Genomic DNA, 23,649 nt, shown 5'->3' on the forward strand with positions numbered 1-23,649 from the left:
CTGCGTGCGTGTGTGTGTGTACGGTTGTAATGCACGTAACTCGAGAACCGTTTGCCCCACCGACTTCAATTCGACACACGCGTTCCACACCCCCGCATGGAGTGCAGTGCCCGGTATAGAGTCGGTCGGACCCACGGTTCTCCAGAACCACCACAAAAGGCTCTGGTGCAGGCTCTGCCAGTGGGCCTAATCAGCCTAAATCCCCTCACCTGTGCAATTTCCAGCCTCTGCCTCAGCCAATTGATTGCCATGGCAACCACACACGTGCCAATTGATTACTTAACCAGTCCACTTTTCAGTCAATTTGCACTCTTCACACACAGGCAGACAGACAGATACAGAGATCTCCATGTGGGACACAGAAAGACAGTTAAAATGGGTGCTATGACAACAGGTATTGCATACTACAGATATCTCCGTATGGGCACAAAAGGGACACAGACAGATAGTTAAAACGGGTGCTATGACATGTTGACAACGGGTATTATTAGGTTCCCAAGTTGCATCGTTCCCAAGTAGGCCGGTGGCTGACGGGCACGTACAAGTCTAGTATAGTTTCTAATTCACCATCATACATTTGCCTTCACACAGGTGACAAACATAAAAATACAAATCGCCCAACCACCACTTATTCCCTCTCCAGAACTGCTTCCTCAATCTCATATTCAGTTCCCCCTATCAAGGTAGGCTGATATATTTTTGCTATGCTATGCTATTGTTTCCCACGTAAACTGGCTGTTTTTGGCGACTGACATGGTTGCATGACGAAGTACAAATTAGGCTTAGACAACCTCCAGGGTGACATTTAGACACTGTCAGCGGAAGGGAGTCTCTGATCAGAAGTCTGCTTTGTGACATTAAACGGGAGGGAGTGGTACGGTGGCAGCGGTGGCCGAACAGCGGTGGCCGAACGGTTTGCGGAGCGGTCTTGATACCGGAAGGTCGCCAGTTCGTATCCCCGGACCGGCACGTTAAAATTACCACCACTGAAGTGCCCTTGAGCACTGAACCACTACCATGAAATGTTCTATGAGCAGGGCCTGGCTGTAAACAAGTATCTGATGCTTAGTCCAGTTACCCTGGGTAAATATAGTAACTTTGCTTTGCCACTATCACTATGACCCCTTCACAGGCTGTGGCTTTCTGTTCAAAGAACAGGAGTGGCTCTAACCCCACTGCTCACAGACTGAGCGGCCCCATCTCTCACTGTGACATTGAGAATGACCCCACTGGCGGGCGGGCGGGCGCACGCACGCACACGCACACATACACACACCTTATGCACTACTGTATATGTGTGGGTGCACTTATAAATGAATTCATGCACTTGCACCCAGCTGCACTCTGTTCCTAGATGTTTGTCTGTATATGAGCTTGAGAGAAACACAGAAAGAGAAAGTGAGAGACAGAGAGGGAGATGGAGAAAGAGTGTGTGATCCTTCTTTAAAACAGTAAGTGAGGGTGTAACCATTAGAAGCCCCTCTCATTCCTAAAGACAGGCTGGTTGTGCTGCCAACTGTGGTTTAGGGGGCTGGAGACCCACAGACAGGATGGAGACTCGCAATACAAAAGAGAAACAATTTGGCTCCCTGACTCAATAACACAGCCCAAGGCTATGAGGAGAGAGAGAGCGAGAGAGAGAGAGAGAGAGAGAGCGAGAGAGAGAGAGAGCGAGAGAGAGAGAGAGAGAGAGAGAGAGAGAACAGGAGTGGGAGAGGCGAGTTAGAAGGGGAAGAGTGTGAGAGGAGAGGGGGGTGAGCAGAGAGGTTATGCGTCTTTTGATCCTCAGTTATGACACATTGGTTCATAACTGCAGCATGTCTCGAGTCTCCGACTCATTCCCATGATGAACATTATTAATATGGGTCTGGCAGCCAAAGGTCCAAGCCTGTCGTCTGTAGCCATGCCAAAAAGCCATTCGCAGGAATTTCATAGCATCTTAAGGCCATACATATCATGGACGAAATGGGGAAAACATGCCCCCTTTTCATGTCCCGTTATTTATTGACGCGAACGTTGCGCGGGTCTTGGAAGTGTTTCCACCGAGTGGTGGAGGGTTTCCTATCGGTGAAGTCTGATGAATATGTATTTACTGTATACAGGGAGCCCCTCGAAGCCAAAATGGAGTCATATTGTGAGGCAGCGATGACAGCTCCGTAATTCATTTCATGCTAATGTTATACAGTAGAATGCGGTCATTCCGCTTGGCGTAGCGTTAACCTGATATCCAGATATGCCAGGCTTTTTTTTTTTCTCTCCTTCTCTCGCTCTCTTTTAAAAGCCACACCACCCTAGAGCTGTACCCGCAAATGTGAGGGGTTTCCTCTCTCCTGCTCCGCTCTACAGAGTGCAGACAGGGTATCACAGCTCAAATCAAATTCAGTACGTAGCGTACAGCACTGTACATGTTTACTGCATGTGCAGAGACCTGGTCTGCTTCCAGGCCTGGCCGGCCGACAGACAGACAGACAGACACACAGGACTCACTCTGTCTGTCGCCAAACAGCACACATACCAGTAGGGTTTGTGGTTCGCCTGTTTGTTTTGGTATCTAATACACACTTCCTTCTGCACACCCTTTCAAGTGGAACACATGGAATATGAACTCCAGATAACGAGACAAGCTCGCCCTCCAACCCCACTGTGAAACACATCTTCCAGCAACATGTTGTAGACATACTTAATTTACTTCAATTAATAACAGGGGGGTTTCTATTCTCCCCCCGGACTGTACACAAAAGTTCACCTTTCCATGATCTTGGAAAGGTATATATATATTTTTTTGATGGATGGGATTTGTGTTGTGTGCAAGTTTAAGGCCGGTAAAGTGCCAAGAGAAACAGAAGTAATTGCTGTTGAATGATTTTTTTTTTGCTATTTTGTTGATATCGGGGCCTCAGCTTTCATTATATAATAAAATGATTGCCTGTTATTCAAATATGGCATGAAATGTGTAACCATAAATCATGCTATTTTGTTGTTTTGCAAGCAAACGGTTCCAAAATAATACTGTAGTTATTATACTACAAAACCACACAGTTGAAAATAACATTAAGTTGGTCCAGATAAAATGGGCCGGTTCGTCTATCCTGTCACTGTCGATACGTGGGATGGTAAATATCAGCCTTGTTGCTCAACAGCATCGACAAACATGATTCTGTGCTGGCTAGAAATTCTTGCAGATTTATTTCAGTACAAGTTCACATTCATCGATCATTTTCACTGTCTATTGTCCACATTAGCCCACAAAGTGTATGGAGTCTTGTGTTGTCTTTTTGTTGTAATCTTTCAACCATAAGTAGAATATGACTCCTCAACTGTATATAACTTTATACTTACATTCTCATAAAGGGCCTGCAGAGTCTCCAGGTCAACTACAGCATTGTCCATATTTAGGATGGCTAGGGAATGACAGAGAATAGTGTTAACGCTATGTGGTGACATTTCTTTGCAGTCATCCATTTAACCACTTCATTAACCCATTTTGGGCAGGAACCCCTTTTGGTGTTAGCATTATGTTATGCTTTAGCTACTGAAAAATAGCAGATCTACAAGCTCACAGCTACGAGCTTGTAGGTCTGCTATTTTTGAAAAATCGAAGAACCACTGACATAGAAACATAGCTTTTTCAGAAAACTGTCAGGATGTAGAAGACATTTTTAGAATCTGATCTCAGGTCAAAATGGGCTTAATTAAACCCTATACTTGGTTGTCCAGGTGCCTGCAGGGCTCTGCACTTCATGGTATATATACTTATTTTTCCCTCCACATCAAATCTCGTTGCAGAAAATAGACTACAAGCTGGCTCAAGCGGAGTTGTGAGCTTGTACTGTTCATGAAATGTTCGTTCGCCCCCCAGAATAGGGTTCACGTGGTTAACAACCTTTACATACAACATAAATGACCATACGAAATGATAAAACCAGCTCATGAAACTTTAAATTGTTAACCGTCTGGATCATAACAACCCGCCTTTGGCTCAAACCTAATGGCTCAAACAAACCGTAGCGGAATGACATTTCGAATGTTCAGTGACACGAGGGTTCAATTCCCCACAACGCCGCCTGCCATGAGTTATACAGTTATCGGCCCTCGCGGTGATAGCATAGTGAGAGGCCACAAGACTAAAACATAAACACACCAGGGTCTTAGAAATATGTCAAAAGGTACAATGAGCTCGTGTTTGAACTCCTGTGTTTGAATTCCTGGTGTCGCCTTTTTGTCTCGGCGCGAGGACCTGGCGCCCGCGAGCATTAATCCTTTGAAAGTAAATGTTTAAAGACAAACAGAGCCCCGGGGGTCTGCGGTGTTGAGGCCGAGGTGTTGCTTGTACGCACAATCACCCGACAGAGCACTCCGCACCTAGCTTGTCTGTGTCTCACCATGCAGTGGGTGTCCAAATTGCTTGCACTGTTTTGATCTACTGATTTGCTGTTGACATACTGTACAAGCAAGTATGTGTGTGCGTGCGTGGCGTGCGTGCATGCATTATCTCAAAGGGATAAGAGAACATGGTGTAATGGGTTCAGTGTCGTCTTGCAGTCTCGCAGTCCCATGTTTTATGTAGTTTTTGTAATAATTCCGTCTCTCATTAGATGACTAGATTTCTTCTAATCTAAACCATGCTAAATTATGTATTGGCTATACGAAGGACACGCCGTGGGCCTGTGGCATCCATCCATCTCACATGTCATGTGGCCAGTCTATGATGTCAGTCATCTGTATATTATCCCGTTTAGGCCCGACGTCAAAATAAATAAAACGTTCGCTCTGAAAGAATATATATTCAAAATGTAGCAATATATATTCAAAATAGCAGACCTACAAGCTCGTAGCGCGCCACTCGGTGGTGCGCTATGAGCTTGTAGATCTGCTATTTTTCAATAGCTAAAGTATAACATAATGCTTAGTTAAAACAACAAAAGGGGTTCCCGTCTAGAATGGGTTATTTGGGATATGTTACTATTATACTTCAGCCCTATCCAACCTCAATGGACTATTATAAAATTAAAGTTCTAAAAAAAAAAAAATTATTACAATAATTATGTGAAACAAACTTTTACTTCCTTGGGCTACTTGCCCGTGTGTGTGCTACTGGCACTGATCAGTTTGTGAGATTATAGCCCTGGACAGGCACACAGATACAAGACAGACAGACCAGACCCTCGTCGACATGGCTCGAACGGAGTCGAATCCTCAGTGTTCAGTTAATGCGTACAGTAGTACAAACGGGGCCGAATGGACCCATAGAGGTCCATTTGCACACTCTCAAGAGAACCGTAAGGGTCCATTTGGCCCACGAGGAGTGGTCCCCGGACCCCGGTGTTGGGCTATAGAGTATACAGCATAAATGAGCTGAGCCTGCATCTCATCTTTACTGTACTTATACAATATTACAGAAGTGTTGAAATGGGGTACACAATGAGATTAGAGGCCACTCGGTTGCTGAATGAGTCCACAAACCGCAAAAAGAAAACAAACAGTTCCCACTGAGTTATGCTCGTGTCATTTTAACAAGGTATTTTACTTCGGCCGACATTGTTTTCCTTGCTAGGTATTTGTTGACAATAAATCCTCCATTCCTTCTCTCCCGTGTCATCCTCTAACACCCCCCCCCCCCTCCCCCCCTTCCGTGTGCTCCTTTTCTCCACTGCAGCTACCACAAGGGCAACCTCATCTCCCCCTTCTCTGTTTTCTCCTGTCACCCTCTAACCCGGCTGACACTCTCTCTCCCCTTCCACAGCCACCACAGGAATAATAACTCTCCGTCTGCCTCTCCGTCTTTTCCCTCTCCTTTTCCACTCGTTTTCTCTTTCACATCGTCGCCCCTTCACTCCTCTGTTCATTTTATGCCCCTCAATCTACCCCCCCCCCCCCCCCTGCCCCCACCGCCCCTACCCTCTCGGTATCATTCTCTCTCTCTCTCGCTGCGAACTCCTCTCTGGTAACTTTAGTCATTTGGTTCTCATTACTGACTCAACCAGAGAGGCTATAGCTGGCTGTTTGGCTAGTCGTTGAGGGGAGATGTGGGAGTATGTGTGTGGGTGTGTGCATGTGCATGTGCGTGCGTGTGCGTGTGTGCGTGCGCGTATGTGCATGTGCATGTGAGAGAGAGAGATGGATCATCACTTCAAGACAGTCCTCTCACACAACCGAAAACCCCAAAATCCATCTGCCAGCATCTACGCCTCCTGTCACCGCACTCCCCAACCCCCGGATGGCGCCTACAACCATGCCGTTTGCTAACGCAGTGACCGACGTGCACCAAGTCCTCACAGGAAGCAGACACCACACGGGAAGTGTCTACTGAAAACGCCGGGCACGTCGGGTGCCAAGACCGAGGACGACAAACAACAGCAGCTGTGAGGAAAATAAAGACTGACGACTCCTCTCTAGGCAATTGGAAGGTGGTAAAAAAATAAGACACACACACACAAACCCTACAAGATCCAAATCAGTGATTCAGAATCTATATATTTGATGTGTCTGTGGATGGAACGAGCCGGCTAATGTCTCGTTAGTCATTGTCTGCATACATGAAAATAAATAAAAGCAATGATTCACTGGATTGGATCTGACGAGGGATGTAATCCTCCCCCGTTTCGCAAACGCATTGTTCTCCGACTCAAGCATTAGCCTAAAACCTCTAAACGGCCCAGAGCATCATGAAGAATGATTGTTTCTAAGAAAGGAAAACAATAGGCCTTCTAGCGAGCGACACCAATTTATTATGTTGTTTACAACTTTTATAGGGACTGCTATTTGTCTTTTTGGTAAAAGATACGGCACTAGGGTTTCTTCATTCAGTTTCTCAGGAGACAGGAAAAGGACGAGAAGATTCAAAACCATATACTTTGCCATGGGTTGACCTTCCTGCAGTGCTGGAAGGTTTCACCAGAGGACATAGTGGTTCTCAAACAGTTTTGGCTCATAAAAAAATAACGTTTTTCACATTACATTTATGTCATATTACAGTACGTATGTTTTTAAAATGGTTTTAAAATGGTTTTAATTGGTGCACTAAAATATCTGAACAGATTATATTTACATCAATATGTCTGGGTCCCCACCCACTCACTCAGGGGTGACGTGTCACACCTGTAGTGATGGGAGGGGCACCAAAATGTGGTGTTTTGATTGGTTAATGGGGGCACTCCCTGAGTATAAAAGTACAAACTTTTGTGTAAGTTCACATGACCTGATGAAGATCAAATTGATCGAAACGTTGTCAGAATTTTCAATAAAGAACGTCTTTCTTATACCTGTGGTGTGCGGGCTCCATCCAATATCTACAAAATTTTCTTTAGCCCAGCACCCAGCCTGTGCGTATTCTACGTCCGCCCATATTACAGTACGTCAACATGTAAATTTGTTGGCCTGGCCCGTGGCTCAGCGGTCCAGGCAGGCACCTTGGCCGGTATAGTCCGAGTCTGGCAGTCTGCCGCGGGTTCGACTCCCGATCCCGGCAGCCTTTACTGCATGTCACTCCCCCATCTCTCTCTCCCCCATTTCCTGTCAGCCTACTGTCTGTGCCTCTATAAGAAATAAGGTGATAAAGGCGAAAGCCAAAAAAAGAAATATATATACATTTGTCCCCCTAGGATACGGTATGTAAACTTCAGAGAATAGTAGTTTCCATTACGACAGATTGAAAATAACTTCACTCTTGACATTCATCCACTTGAACCCCGGCATATCTACAGTTGGGTGCCACCGATATTGTCCCTTATCATTTGACCCATTTAGGCCTGACCTCAAAATTTTAAAAAATGCTTCTAAATCCTCCAGTTTTCTGAAATAAATATTTTCACGATTTTTCAAAAATAGCAGATCTACAAGCTCATAGCGCGCCACCGAGTGGCGCGCTACGAGCTTGTAGATCTGCTATTTTTCAATAGCTAAATTATAACATGTTTAAAACACCAAAAGGGGTTTTGCGCAGATCACGCAAACCTCAGCAAAAAGAAAAGGACAATATCGATGGCCTCCAACTGTATTCTGGGGGGATATATTCGCCAAAAATAGCTGATCTATACAAGCTCACAATGAGAGGAGATTTCGGTGGTCCGTCTTACTAAGTATAGAGGGTTTAACTTGTTAAACTGAAGAGATATTGATAAATCCCAAATATTATCAAAGTATTCTGCAGTACCCCCTGGACTTGCGTCACGGCACCCTATGGGTGCCACGGCAACCACTTTGAGAACCACTGTAGTGTACAGGGCGGCGCGTGTATCACACTGTGACGTGATATAGTGCCGTTTCCAATCAGTGGTAATTATGCAGTATGGCAAAGACTGTCCTAACATAGGAGACGAATGACAGCGCTGATGAGAGTGGCCCTCGCCTGCCCTCGATCGTTCTCCCTCTACTCCCCCCCCCCGCCCGTGACCTGAGATGAATGCAGGGCCGATGATGGGGATGGCCAGAAGAAACCGAGAGAGGAGACAGAATTCTACTCCGCTTTGAAGGCACGATACACAAGAAACATCCTCAACACCACTTTGTGTTTATATGGTACAAGCGACATGTCGCACAGCTTGGGTTTTGTGGCAAACATTCCACACAGCCGTCTCAGCTGTGGCAATAAAGGTTTGAAGTTGAGACGTAGACGAGCTCCCCCCACCGAGCTCCCCCCCCCCCCCAATCCGAAAGGAACGGAGGGGATCTGAGGAACGGCTGTTTAGACGCGTGGATGAGGGATTAAGATTGGAGAGCAATCAGAGGGTAACTATAACAGGAAGAGAGAGTCCATTCTCGTCAACATCTGAATGACATCACTTTTAACAAAGCCATTTGGACAAGATGGTGACAACACGTCACAAAAGGGACAAAGAGAACTATGATAGGATGGGGAATGGTCGTGTAAAATGCAAAGAAAAAAAGAAAGACAGCTATGTAATCTCTGCATCTTTAATTTATTTTCAGATTCAGACGCAGCAATAAAGTCAGTAGATAGAAATTATCATTTTATACCGCTATTTTATGTTATACTTTAAGACAACTTGATGGAAAGACATTATGGTGAGTTAGAAGCAGATAAAGAATAACACAGTCACACTTGCCATTCTGGATGTCCTTCATGTCTAGATGGATACTGGACATCAGAATTCCCACAGCCTGGGAACGCTTATTATTCAACAGCTTCACCACCTGAGAAAGAGAGGTAGGGACATTATATATCATATATCTATAAATACACCATGTCTCTGTACGTCTGCTTGTACGTGCGTACGTGTGTACGGCTGTAACCGTTAGCCCCACCGACTTACAATTCGACACACCCACAGTTGTCCAGAACCACCGCAAAAGGCCTCTGCCGGGCTCTGGACAGGGCCCCTGCACATGCTCCATATATGGAGCTGGCCTGTTCTGACATCCAACACTCCCTATTTGGGCATGCCTGACACAGAACTCCATATAGGAATACAGGGACACAGAGAGACAGATACATAAATCACCATATATGGGCATAAAAGGGACACAGACAGATGGGTGGAACGGGTACTCTGACACGGGTACAACGGGTATTACATAGCCGGGTGGGGCATGGATCTTCAACTTCCATCGTTACTGACTCGGTGCTCTACAGCCGGGCACCGGTCTAAGTACTGTATAAAGAGAGAGAGACCCTCCATAAAAAATATTAAAAAAAAGGCTAAAGCCAAAAAAAATAAAAAAAAAGAGAGAGAGAGACAGTAAGACAGACTGCTTTACCATGTATCTCACACACACACACACACACACACACACACACACACACACACACACACACACACACACACACACACACACACACACACACACACACACACACACACACACACACACACACACACACACACACACACACACACACACACACACACACACACACACACACACACACACCCCTATTGGGTCAAATACATGAACCCCAATATCCTTTTTCCTTTCATGGGAAGAGAACTTTTGCCAATTCACCCACACACATTATGCAAATTATAATCTGTCGGGTCGGATTATCGTGATTGACAGTTTCCCCCAGTCTCTCTGCAACTCTCCACATCCATCATGTTTCAAGTGGGGTGATTTGAAACTTCCAGATCTAACAGACTGACTAGACGCTTATTTACCAAACAGGGTAATTCAATGGGTTCAGTCCCTGGCACTGATATAATGCATATCATGTGGAGGAGAGGCTCGCAATGAGCATGTTTACATTATGTTCCATGTGACTGCAATTGGCAAAAAAGGGGAGGAGAAAAGGGAAAACCCCTCTTCTAAAAGAAGCACTCAAAAACAGACACTAAAAAAAAACAAAAAACAAAACAAAACAGACACTGATAAATAAGAGCACAAAAAAGAAGCTACCGATATTCTAACAGCAACAGCCACTAAACTTGAGCTACAATTAAGACACGTTTCTTGAATAATAACAGCTTTTACCTGTCAAAACAGTCAAATAAAAAGTCAGACTTGTTATCGTACATGGTAAGCTGTATTCAAGAGCCGGACCACAGATGGGCCGAGCAAGAAGTGGAGGCAGTGCCCAGTACACAAATCAAATCGTCAGTGTTCATTTATCCCTTTATATAACTCCAACAGTGTACAAATATAACCAAAAAACTGCCACATTTGGACACCCTCGGTTAAATTAACACTCAGGATTTTATTGTATATACTGTCGTAAAGAAGTGTGGGGGACAGGGTTGGGAAACCCTATAGCCCACCACCACTATCCAGACAGACTGATTCCACTGAGCCCAGATCACACCGACCACAGGCCTCTCAAACACACACAGGAAGTTATATCACCGAGCCAACTGTCTCTGCCTCTCCTGGCTGAGCCACAACACGGGGAGACAAGGCCTGTCGAGATATGACGCTATAGGACGACTTCCCCCACAACGCGCCTCTGACAGACTGTGTATATGCGTCAGTTGGAAAAGCGAGTCATCATCAATCATATTTTATCAGTTGGCTCCTCTGTTATAAAAAAAAAACCTTGAATTGCATAACCCAGAGTTGAGTTGAGTTTGTTTTGGGGAAGGACAGTGTATGGTCTCATATAAGTATGGATTTATACAGCTTACATACACATACAGTGTCTGCAAGTTACACCCATTTCAAATTGAATTAACCCATTTAGGACGGAGGTCGATTCTAAAAAAAATCTTCTAAATCATGACAGTTTTTTTGAAAAAAACCTACGTTTCTATGTCAGTGGTTCTCAAACTATTTCATGTCAAGAACCCCCAGAATGATATGCAATTGGCCGCCGAGCCCCATCTGAAAATGTAGTTCCAGGGACCCCCCCAGAAGCAAAGATTTGAGCGAAAAACGTTCGCTCTGAAAGAATATATTCAAACATTTGGGCCACATTTTCACTATTTTTCAAAAATAGCAGACCTACAAGCTCGTAGCGCGGCACTCGGTGCCGCGCTATGAGCTTGTAGATCTGCTATTTTTCAATAGCTAAAGTGTAGCAAAAGGGGTTCCCGCCCAAAATGGGTTAAAACGAGACTGCCCTTGCAGTATGTCAGTGGGATTATCCAACAATAAAACACAGATGGATGCGTAAACCACCGAATCTATTGAAATAACTAATTATTCAGCGACAAACATCTTCTTTTCAGTAATGGTGAAAACAAAACAAGTTCCACTCCAAACGCAATGACAAAACACAGCATTTTCAAACACTCATGAAAGCCATGTGCGTTTCCAGGTTTTTTGGTTTAAAGAAATCCTTTAAGTCAAGTCAGTCAATCATCGATTGATCTTGCATGCGTGCGTGTTTAATTTGTTTTCTGATCGCATGTGTCAGTCATGCCAGAAATGCTTTGTTTTCAACGTCGGAACCAATATGGATTTTCATCAAGCCTATACGGCTCCGAGTCGCATGTGAAAAACAAACCCCCTGAGGAGCAATTTGTTCTGCCTAAGAAAACAAAAAGGGGAGAGCACCGAAAAACAGAACTGCATTTGATGGCATTGGTGTGAGTGACATTATGTTTTCATGTCAATGTACCACAAAGTTCTGGTGTGTGGAGTTCAGGAGTGTGTGTGTGTGTGTGTGTGTGTGTGTGTGTGTGCACGTGCGTGCGTGCGTCCTTCAGCTTCAGCACTCAATTCAATTCAAAGGGCTTTATTGGCATGAGAAAACATACGTTTACATTGCCAAAGCAGAAAGCACAATACAACAATACAGCAATACAATCAAAACAAAAAATATGTACATTTGAACGTCACAATCTTCAATAGATCAATTTCTATATTGTACCAAGATCACTGGATGTAGGTATAGTGCAGGAATATACACAATGATTAGTCTTTAGGGTGGTTGTGTTCCGTTTGACTCACTGGATCACTTTGCAGCAGCTGAGTGTGACGCCGCTATGAGATGAGTTTCAGCATCTCTAAATCTGAACCCATGGTTCTCGGCAAGAAACCGGTGGATTTCCTTCCAGGTAGGGAATGAGTCCTTATACCTCAAGTGTAGAAGTTTAATTATCTCTAGCACTAGTATGTCTTGTTCTCGAGTGAGGGGAGGATGGAAGATCAGCCAGTGAAACTGGCAGCGTCAGCGGAACCGTGTTCGCTGTGTCTGTCACCCCATTGTGACAAAAATAGACTCCTGATCTACTGGTCAATCTTCCTACTCTTACCTGTGGTCGTGAAATGTGGGTCATGAGAGAAACAAGACTGCGGATAGCACAGCCACATTTCTCAGGAGGGTTGCACATTGCAACGCATTGTGAGCTTGTAGATCGGCTATAATTCACAGAACGTTCGCCGCCAGGATTGAGACGCTAGGGTTCAAGTGGTTAAAGGGCATCAGGGAGGGAGACCTAACGTTGTGACTGTTAAAATCAGTCATTCAGAAAGCACCATAGGGGGAACCGCATCAACAATTACAGCTCCCGGGCCTCTCACTTGCACCACTGCATGCCTCCCTCCCTCCTCTTTTTTCCCCTCCGTCTTCTCTCTCTCTCAACAGTCATCACCATCGTGAGGTTACCTCGCCGCACGCGAGCCACTGGCTCCACGCCACATGTGGATGGTCAGGTTGAAGGGGTAGCCGGCTAGGAGCCAGAACTCACACCACATAATAACTCTGTCTGGCTACAGCAGTTCTGTTCCTCCTCCCGTCAATCAGTCAGTCAGAGTGACTGGGTGTCAGAGAGGCTAGGAGTCAGAGAGGCTATAGGAGTCAGAGGGACTAGGAGTCAGAGATGCTAGGAGTCAGAGATGCTAGGAGTTGAATAAGCTAGGAGTCAGAGAGGCTAGGAGTCGAAGAAGCTAGGAGTCAGAGGGACTAGGAGTCAGAGGGAATAGGAGTCATAGATGCTAGGAGTCAGAGAGGCTAGGAGTCGAAGAAGCTAGGAGTCAGAGGGACTAGGAGTCAGAGAGGCTATAGGAGTCAGAGGGACTAGGAGTCAGAGATGCTAGGAGTCAGAGAGGCTAGGAGTCAGAGAGGCTAGTAGTCAGAGGGACTAGGAGTCAGAGGGACTAGGAGTCAGAGAGGCTAGGAGTCAGAGAGGCTAGGAGTCAGAGAGGCTAGGAGTCAGAGAGGCTATAGGAGTCAGAGGGACTAGGAGTCAGAGAGGCTATAGGAGTCAGAGGGACTAGGAGTCAGAGATGCTAGGAGTCAGAGAGGCTATAGGAGTCAGAGGGACTAGGAGTCAGAGATGCTAGGAGTCAGAGGGACTAGGAATCAGAGGGACTAGGAGTCAGAGGGACTAGGAGTCAGAGGGACTAGGAGTCAGAGGGACTAGGAGTCAGAGAGGCTAGGAGTCAGAGGGACTAGGAGTCAGAGAGGCTATAGGAGTCAGAGGGACTAGGAGTCAGAGATGCTAGGAGTCAGAGAGGCTATAGGAGTCAGAGGGACTAGGAGTCAGAGATGCTAGGAGTCAGAGATGCTAGGAGTCAGAGGGACTAGGAGTCAGAGATGCTAGGAGTCAGAGATGCTAGGAGTCAAAGAGGCTAGGAGTCAGAGAGGCTAGGAGTCAGAGGGACTAGGAGTCAGAGGGACTAGGAGTCAGAGGGACTAGGAGTCAGAGAGGCTAGGAGTCAGAGAGGCTATAGGAGTCCGAGATGCTAGGAGTCAGAGATGCTAGGAGTCAGAGATGCTAGGAGTCAGAGGGACTAGGAGTCAGAGGGACTAGGAGTCAGAGAGGCTAGGAGTCAGAGAGGCTAGGAGTCAGAGGGACTAGGAGTCGAAGAAGCTAGGAGTCAGAGATGCTAGGAGTCAGAGAGGCTAGGAGTCAGAGAGGCTAGGAGTCAGAGAGGCTAGGAGTCGAAGAAGCTAGGAGTCAGAGATGCTAGGAGTCAGAGGGACTAGGAGTCAGAGGGACTAGGAGTCAGAGGGACTAGGAGTCAGAGAGGCTAGGAGTCAGAGAGCCTAGGAGTCAGAGGGCCTAGGAGTCAGAGGGACTAGGAGTCAGAGGTGATAGGAGTCAGAGGTGCTAGGAGTCAGAGAGGCTAGGAGTCGAAGAAGCTAGGAGTCAGAGATGCTAGGAGTCAGAGGGACTAGGAGTCAGAGAGGCTAGGAGTCGAAGAAGCTAGGAGTCAGAGAGTGGCTTGCACAAATAGACCCGTACATGCACATTAATGGTTGCGCACACGCACACAATGGCATGATCACATACGAAAATGCATACATGGTGCATACACATTACACACATATACATGTTTACATGTACACACAAACCTGTTTGGCCTTCGATTTGCTGATTGTGTCCGATATTGGTTTCTTCTTCTCCTTGACGGCAGTTTTGGCAAAGAGGTCCACAAACTCGTTAAAGTCAACGGTTGGCTCTTCGATCTTCTCCCACACCAGAGAGGTACTGTCCCTATGAAGACAGTAGGGTATATATTAGTATTACTGTACATGTTTCTTTTTCCTGATTATCCATTGGGTATCGACTGTATAAATAACCATATTACTGAGGATAGACTGCATTTACACTTTGACTACGTTTACTGTATATAACAGTTAATAACTCATGTAAATGCTAGTCTGGGCAATCCTACAGACACCTAAATCCCCCCCACGGGATCAATAAAGATCTATCTATCTATTTATAAACAGCATTTATATTCAGCTATAGTGTACATTTTTGTCCTAACACAAACATTAAATGCCATTGTCAATGAATGGAGAATTTACGTTATGTAGACGAGCAAAATGGCTATTTTCGTCCGACACAAAGAATAAATTCCCACCGACAATGAATGGAGAATTTACGTCATAATATGACGTAAATTATGTGTCTGAGCAAATCGACATGTTACGCCAATATGATGTACGATGATAAGAGCACCCCTCACTTCACACGGATGTGATGTTTCTTATGTCTAAGCGCAATTCAATGCAATTGAATTCTATTGGAAGTGACTTATAAAGTTATTCTACAATAGTTGGCATTACAATACAAAATGAGACATTCGTTCTCAATCTCAAATGCATAATCTGAGATGGATGGATACAATAATGGACACTCATATTTCAAACAAAGCCTGAACATCACCCTGACTTTATGCCAGATATATATCTGACAAAAGGTACATTGAACTGTCAACTTCCATTAAGAAATGGATACTTCATCCTGCAGCTTAATATAAACAAGACTGAATACATGAAATGTACAGAATCCCTTTCCGCTTCTACGTGGTAGGTAGACATTTATGTACCGGTAGGCCTATATCAAACTTACGATAGTATAGTATTAAATGTATTATTATTGTTGAGTGGTGTAAACCACTCCTACAACTGGCTTTTTTGTGCAGAAAAAATGAGCATGGTTGCTATGTTCACCCTGTTGTAATGACGTAATGAAATCACACCCGGGTGAACAGGGTGAACATAGCAACCATGCTCATTTTTTCTGCACAAACAAAGCCAGGTAATGAAATCACACCCGGGTGTGATTTCATTACGTCAGACATGATTTCATTACGTCAGACAGACCTTACACCACTCAGTTCACACGGGTGTGATTTTTATTATAAATGTGGCTTATAAATGTGGCTCCTGGATTGTCTACAATGTGTATTCTGTATAGTGTGCTGTACCACTGTCACCCTTTAACCCATTCAGGCCTGACGTCGAAATTTAAAAATATATAAAAAAAAAAAAAGTTCAACAACTTTCTGAAAGATTTGAGGCACATTTTAACGATTTTTCAAAAATAGCAGACCTACAAGTTCATAGCACGCCACTCGGTGGGGCGCTATGAGCTTGTAGATCTGCTATTTTTCAATAGCTAAAGCATAACATAATGGGTTAAACTTGTGCACAAATACAAGTAGGCCTACAAAGCCCACATGAAGAACCAAAGACTTTCAAATAAATGACTTTACATTGTATTTGCATTTGTACTAATAAAACAGAACCGGACCAGGTTAGGCACATCACATTGCTCATTTTCTACCTCAAAAGTTGAAGGAAACTTGAAGGAAAATACTGCAGTAAATCACATATTATTATACACGTAATATTTATTTTAGTATCATTTATTTCCTGGCCTGAAGAGAGAGAGAGCACCTGGTTCAAGTCAAACCACTGTGCAACGCAATTCCTGGCCGGCATCTCAACCTCATTTTCCACCATGTTACCATCTCTATGGCTCTTTTGGCAGATCTTTATCTTAAATGGTCAAGCTCTCTCTCTCTCTCTCTGTCTGTCTCCAGTCCCCACAGTTCAGAGGGGAATACCTTAATGTGAATGATGCATGTCTATCTTCACATGATCAGCCATGCATTTTGTTTACACACACTATCTGTAATGCCTCCACTTACTGATACACTGGCCATATACTCTCCTTTAACTGAGGCAAAGATAACTGTATGTAATGTGTTTTTTTTTTCTTGTGTTTTTTTTAATTTGTTCTGTATTTATGGACATTTCCTGATGTTTCTTCGAAGATTTGTTTGTATTTGTGCTACCATGGGGATGTGTGGGGGGGGGGGGGGATATATGTGAATAATTGTTTTGAAATTACTATGTTGTAAAGAAAAATCAATAAACATGTTTTAAAAAAAAAAAAACTGAGGCAAAGATGTAGCATGTCAAGATCTTTTTTTCCCTTTTTGCAGGATGATTTATGATAAAGCCAACCTCTAAGTTGTACATTCCTCCATCAAAAACTTGTTGTTGAATTAAAATGATAATATGATTGAATGTCCAAATCTTTATGAAACATTTCAAGAAGGATTTTACTTGGTTTAGCTGTCTTTATTCATGGGTGATTATGTTAATTCTTTTTAAATGCTCTGTATATAAATAAATGACAAACACTGTCCCTTACTGTGTTGTGGGTGATGGCTGATCAGTCACACGTACCTGGCTCAGCTGAGCTGGATATGACTGCACATAGATAATGAAGACAAACTTCATTTCCTGTGTCTGTGTTACGTGGGTTTAGGACATGTAAAGTCTCTTAACACTAGCATGACTGAAGAAATTTCACTACTACTATGACGGCTAACGGTCAGGATGACCGTGTTTTTCGTGCGATTTGATTGGCCATTCTCTCCCCCACTCGTCTAATGATCTTCACACCTCCCTGCACCCGTTGACGGCTTGCCATTGTCTTCTAAATGTTACATTCCAACTAATTCCTCATGTGTATACAAATGTAGACTCACAACATAGACTAAATGTTGTTTTAGATGTTATATTTGTTATATGCGCTTTGCAGAAATAACTTTCCAAGGGAAAGTGGAGTGTACAATTTCGTACCTATAGTGGCGAGGCGTGGGATGGTGTATTTTGGTAAATGAAGGATCTTTGTTGATACTATAATTACTATAATAATAATTATTATATACTATAATTGCATTGTATGTAGTCATAACACACAATACATATGTATGGCATAGTATAGTATATATGTATAGTTTATATAGTTTCATTATATAGATATCCCACTGTTACGTTCTTAGCTTACGGTACGCATGTTTCATGATAAATGCTTTTTTATGTGATGTATTCCCATGCTTTTTTGTTCTTGCTTAATGTAAATCGCTCTGGATTAAGAGCGTCTGCTAAATGCCTAAATTGTAAATTGTAATACATCAGCCATCCCCACATATTGCCAAGAGAGCCTCTGTCATGACGGGGTGCACACGTTGGTTAGACATACTAACGGTATGGCGACAGGCATTGGTCCGACAACACCGTTGCTCCCAACATGCATGGCCGGTTACAACTAATCTGTGGCCGGTTAAAACTCACCAGTGGCTCCCGACGTTCCCGACATGTGTGGCAGGTTAAAACAAACCCATGGCTTCCTGTGAGGTTAGGTTAGGTTTACGGGTTAGGTTTACGGTTTGGCCATTATTCCGACCGTTAGATTAGTTTGAGGTTAGGGATAGGTATAGTTATAATGTTGGACCAGTCGGAATAATTGTGTGCATAATGACATGTTACAGCAAGATGGTACATTTCCATTTGGTCTGGATTGTACCATCTTGCCCCCTCTACCATAAATATGTTTGTACCAGCTCCCTGATTGTGTCCCCCAGTGTCAGAAGAACCCCCAGCACAGCAACGGAGGTTACATGTGTGAAATAAAAAAATCACACCCGTGTGAACTGAGTGGTGTAAGGTCTTATATAGACTGATCAGCTGTGGTCTGACGTAATGTCTGACGTAATGAAATCACACCCGTGTGAACTGGGTGATCATAGCAACCATGCTAATTTTTTGGTACGAACAGACACGTAAACTAACAAAGGTTTACACCACTCAAAAATCACACATGTGTGAAGTGAGCGGCGCCTTTCATCACAACGATGACGTCTGATGATGTCAACAACATGATGTCCAATCATTATGAGCACATTCCGTCGTCAAACGCACATTCCGTGCTCAAACAGACAGACAGACATACACACAAAGCTGTGCATAGGAGCGGCTAGCGCCCCTCAAAAAGAAAACTGCTATAGTAGACTTACTTTTTGGCATACAGTTGAATACGCGTCCAGTAGAGTGGCTTCATGGGTTTGGGGGGTTCAATGAGGGCCTTGGCGGGGCCAGCCTCCTGGACCATCCTGCCTGAGGGTGGAGGGGGCCCAAAGCCCGGGGGCGGTGGAGGCCCCATCCCAGGTGGGGGTGGTGGGGGTGGAGGTCCCATCCCGGGTAGAGGGGGTGGTGGTGGAGGTGGACAGCCCATACCAGGTGGTAGTGGAGGAGGGGGCGGGGGTGGGGGACACGGCCCCTGCCCAGGTAAGGGCGGTGGGGGAGGTGGGGGTGTCAGAGCGCCGGCACCGCCTGGTAAGGGTGGTGGTGGTGGAGGAGGAGGCATTCCCCCAGGTGGAATGCCTGGAGGTGGAGGTGGACTCTGCTGGCAGGTGCAGACAAAGCCCTGTGGGGGTCGCGGAGGGGCCGGAACAGAGGGGCCAGCGGGTCCGTCCTTTAAAGGCACGTCAAACTTAAAGCCTTCTTCCACAGGGGAGGTCTGCACAGACCTCTCCGCCCTCCCTCCCCTCGTCACCGAGGCATTGAGGCGGGTAACGTTGTCCCCTGAGAGCCGCTGGCCCTGCAGCAGCGCTATCTTGACCCTGAGGTCATCGACGGTCCTCTCCAGCTGAGGGATGAGACCCTCTTTATCCTCCGGAGACGGCTGACCTGATTTCAACCTGATGAATTCCGCCTGCTAGGAACCAAAGGGAAGAGTTTAAAGGCCTGCAAGTACAGTATAGAGCTTAGAACTAAGAAGCTAAACTCACGAGGTTAATGTTTTGCTGTCCGTCTTGCTTTGAGATTCCCTTTGAAAGCAGGCTATCGAGCCTATTGTACGTTTGAACCACAAATCCCAGAGTGCAACAATACTTTCATCTCGGGGATTTGCTGCCAAGTCTCGGACATTATAACATAAAAAAAGCAAAACACCCACAACTAAGGGAGTTTAGTGGCAGGGCTTTGAGCTATAGGGTCAAGGCAGTCCATTATGTCTAGACTCCATCAGACCTCTGGCTCCAGACTGGTAGACCAGGGATGAGGGGAGACTGAGAGATTTGACCCCAGAGACAGGGAGTCTCGCTGGGCCTCATATGGGCCATTGAGGATCCGTGTCGGGATGTACACATTCCCCAGCTGTGGTTAAATCTCAACATTTTGTTCTACAGTATGTGGCCTGTTTGATTTACGATTATACTGAGGAATACAGGCTTAAAGTGATGCAGAAAAGTATTTCATGCTAAGTCTGCCCTCTGGTGGGGGAATTGAGTTACTGCCATTTTCATAAATGGGTATAGGACTATAATAGTCTAACATGCAGTATATTTCCTTCACACACGGTTAACCCATTTTGGGTGTTAGCATTATGTCATGCTTTAGCTATTGAAAAATAGCAGATCTACAAGCTCGTAGGTCAAGCTTGTAGGTCTGCTATTTTTTTTAAATTGAAGAACCACTGACATAGAAACATAGCTTTTTCAGAAAACTGTCAGGATGTAGAAGACATTTTTAGAATCTGATCTCAGGTCAAAATGGGTTAATAACTGAAGATCATATGTTATTAGTCCTGACAAATAGCAGGGAGTTGTCCACAGAGGCAGTACCACAGATCAAGTTAAAAATGTTAAGGAAGTAAATTAACACAATATTTAGACATACACTCACCTGAGAGGGTGCTCCTCTGGATGTCTTGCCTGACAGCTGCTGTGGAGGGGGCCATTGTACTATGCCTGGGCTTCTGCCATACAATTCCCACAGGTGGGAGGGTACTGGCAGGCCAAAAGATGCCCAGGTGTACAGCTGCTCTACCTGCACAGAGGTTAGTCAGTGAGTAAAGGTACACAGAGGTTAGTCAGTGAGTAAAGGTACACAGAGGTTAGTCAGTGAGTAAAGGTACACAGAGGTTAGTCAGTGAGTAAAGGTAAAGGTACACAGAGGTTAGTCAGTGAGTAAAGGTAAAGGTACACAGAGGTTAGTCAGTGAGTAAAGGTACACAGAGGTTAGTCAGTGAGTAAAGGTACACAGAGGTTAGTCAGTGAGTAAAGGTAAAGGTACACAGAGGTTAGTCAGTGAGTAAAGGTACACAGAGGTTAGTCAGTGAGTAAAGGTACACAGAGGTTAGTCAGTGAGTAAAGGTACACAGAGGTTAGTCAGTGAGTAAAGGTACACAGAGGTTAGTCAGTGAGTAAAGGTAAAGGTACACAGAGGTTAGTCAGTGAGTAAAGGTACACAGAGGTTAGTCAGTGAGTAAAGGTACACAGAGGTTAGTCAGTGAGTAAAGGTACACAGAGGTTAGTCAGTGAGTAAAGGTACACAGAGGTTAGTCAGTGAGTAAAGGTACACAGAGGTTAGTCAGTGAGTAAAGGTACACAGAGGTTAGTCAGTGAGTAAAGGTACACAGAGGTTAGTCAGTGAGTAAAGGTACACAGAGGTTAGTCAGTGAGTAAAGGTAAAGGTACACAGAGGTTAGTCAGTGAGTAAAGGTAAAGGTACACAGAGGTTAGTCAGTGAGTAAAGGTACACAGAGGTTAGTCAGTGAGTAAAGGTACACAGAGGTTAGTCAGTGAGTAAAGGTAAAGGTACACAGAGGTTAGTCAGTGAGTAAAGGTACACAGAGGTTAGTCAGTGAGTAAAGGTAAAGGTACACAGAGGTTAGTCAGTGAGTAAAGGTAAAGGTACACAGAGGTTAGTCAGTGAGTAAAGGTACACAGAGGTTAGTCAGTGAGTAAAGGTAAAGGTACACAGAGGTTAGTCAGTGAGTAAAGGTACACAGAGGTTAGTCAGTGAGTAAAGGTAAAGGTACACAGAGGTTAGTCAGTGAGTAAAGGTACACAGAGGTTAGTCAGTGAGTAAAGGTACACAGAGGTTAGTCAGTGAGTAAAGGTACACAGAGGTTAGTCAGTGAGTAAAGGTACACAGAGGTTAGTCAGTGAGTAAAGGTACACAGAGGTTAGTCAGTGAGTAAAGGTAAAGGTACACAGAGGTTAGTCAGTGAGTAAAGGTAAAGGTACACAGAGGTTAGTCAGTGAGTAAAGGTACACAGAGGTTAGTCAGTGAGTAAAGGTAAAGGTACACAGAGGTTAGTCAGTGAGTAAAGGTAAAGGTACACAGAGGTTAGTCAGTGAGTAAAGGTAAAGGTACACAGAGGAGTTCAACTCAAGATGGAGTTAAATATATACAGACAATTTACCGACAATATATATAGCCTATGTAATTTAGAAATACATAACATACATAACATGAACATAGCTATTTCACTTCCCTAAAAGTAAGTTTCATGACAATTCATATTGGCAGAATCTAAAATGGGATTTGAGATGATAGATAGCTACAATTTGAATTTAGGCAGTTATCAGACACTTATCCAGAGTGACTTATACAGTGCAAGATCTGAGTAAATGGCACAAACCCTAGTCAAACAACAGAAAACAATGAAGTGCTACACAGAATAGAGGAAAAACAATCTATCATTATGTCTAAATAACATACTATCTAACAGAATGGTGTTTTTATGTATGTCACTCTGGCGTGTGCGCGTGTGTCTGTGTGTGCGTGTGTGTGTGTGTGTGTATGTGTGTGTTATCGCTGATCAAAGGTATTTGTGTGTGATATACTGTATGTGGTGAGTAGTGTGATCCAGCGTGACCGCTGACCGTATGACATTGATATGTAAATAATATACTGCTTGATTTGGTGGTTACAAAATAGCATTATTATGCATACACCTCATCAGGGGTACATCTCCCTCTCTGCAATCTGAATGTGAGGCACATTTCGGTGGTGCTCACTCTGCAGTAAGATTTTTTTTTTTTTATGTTTTTTTTGTGGCTTTCGCCTTTATTTTATATATTTTATGGAGGGACAGACAGTAGGCTAATAGGGAAATGGGGAGAGAGATGGGGGGGAAGACATGCAGTAAAGGCCGTCGGGATCGGGAGTCGAACCCGCGGCACACTGCCAGACTGGATTACCAGCCAAGGTGCCTGGACCACTGAGCCATGGCCCAGGCCAGTAAGAATGTTTTTAATTAATGTATGTGATGTCAGATTGTTTATTTGCTAATGTGTATTTATTTTGTTTGTCTATTTTGCAACGTTCCTGGTAAATCTAATCCACGGAGCTAATTAATTTGATTATTGGTCCTCCCACTGTGTATGCCATGTCTGGGCATTGTTAAGAAAGTGCACTTTGAGTAGTGCTATTGCGGCAGTGCAGTGAAACTAGCCCAGTGCAGCGCACATGGTAAATGGTAAATGGTGCATTTATATAGCGCCTTTTCCAAGGCGCTTTACATAGATTGTGCATTACATTCACCCATTCACACACACATTCATACACCGATTGCGGCGGAAGCCATGCAAGGTACCAACCAGCACATCGGGAGCAATTTGGGGTTCAGTGTCTTGCCCAAGGACACTTCGACATGTAGACAGGAGGAGCCGGGATTCGAACCGCCGACCCATGGATCATTGGAGGACCTGCTCTACCTCTTGAGCCACAGTCGCCCCACATGACATCCCAAGCTTCTGTCAAAGTTCAACATGAATTCAGTAAGCCCAACTACTTTATTAGCTATGTATTTATGTATGTACTGTACCTGTATATATGTAGTGTTTGTAGTCAGTCAGACCAATAAACAACATGGATGGCTTTAACTGAAACACATGCATCACACAATTGAAGTCTTGGAATGAGTCACCTGA

General features: G+C 44.4%; 1 protein-coding gene across 3 annotated transcripts in view; it reads right to left on the bottom strand.

Moving 5' to 3' along the window:
* The window catches only part of fmn2a (formin 2a), a 63,080-nt gene that overhangs the window by 27,005 nt on the left and 12,426 nt on the right, over positions 1–23,649 (bottom strand). For 2 of the 3 annotated variants that reach the window (XM_079511695.1, XM_079511693.1), the window contains exons 4-8: positions 20,612–20,755; positions 18,943–19,643; positions 14,693–14,834; positions 9,066–9,153; positions 3,340–3,401 (exon numbers count right to left, since the gene is read on the bottom strand). In XM_079511695.1, the coding sequence (XP_079367821.1) occupies positions 3,340–3,401; positions 9,066–9,153; positions 14,693–14,834; positions 18,943–19,643; positions 20,612–20,755 (1,137 nt within the window). The remainder of the gene's footprint in view (positions 1–3,339; positions 3,402–9,065; positions 9,154–14,692; positions 14,835–18,942; positions 19,644–20,611; positions 20,756–23,649) is intronic. The other variant, XM_079511694.1, reaches the window with a different exon arrangement.

The sequence above is a fragment of the Electrona antarctica genome (assembly GCF_951216825.1).
Source record: "Electrona antarctica genome assembly, chromosome: 10".
Lineage (NCBI taxonomy): Eukaryota > Metazoa > Chordata > Actinopteri > Myctophiformes > Myctophidae > Electrona > Electrona antarctica.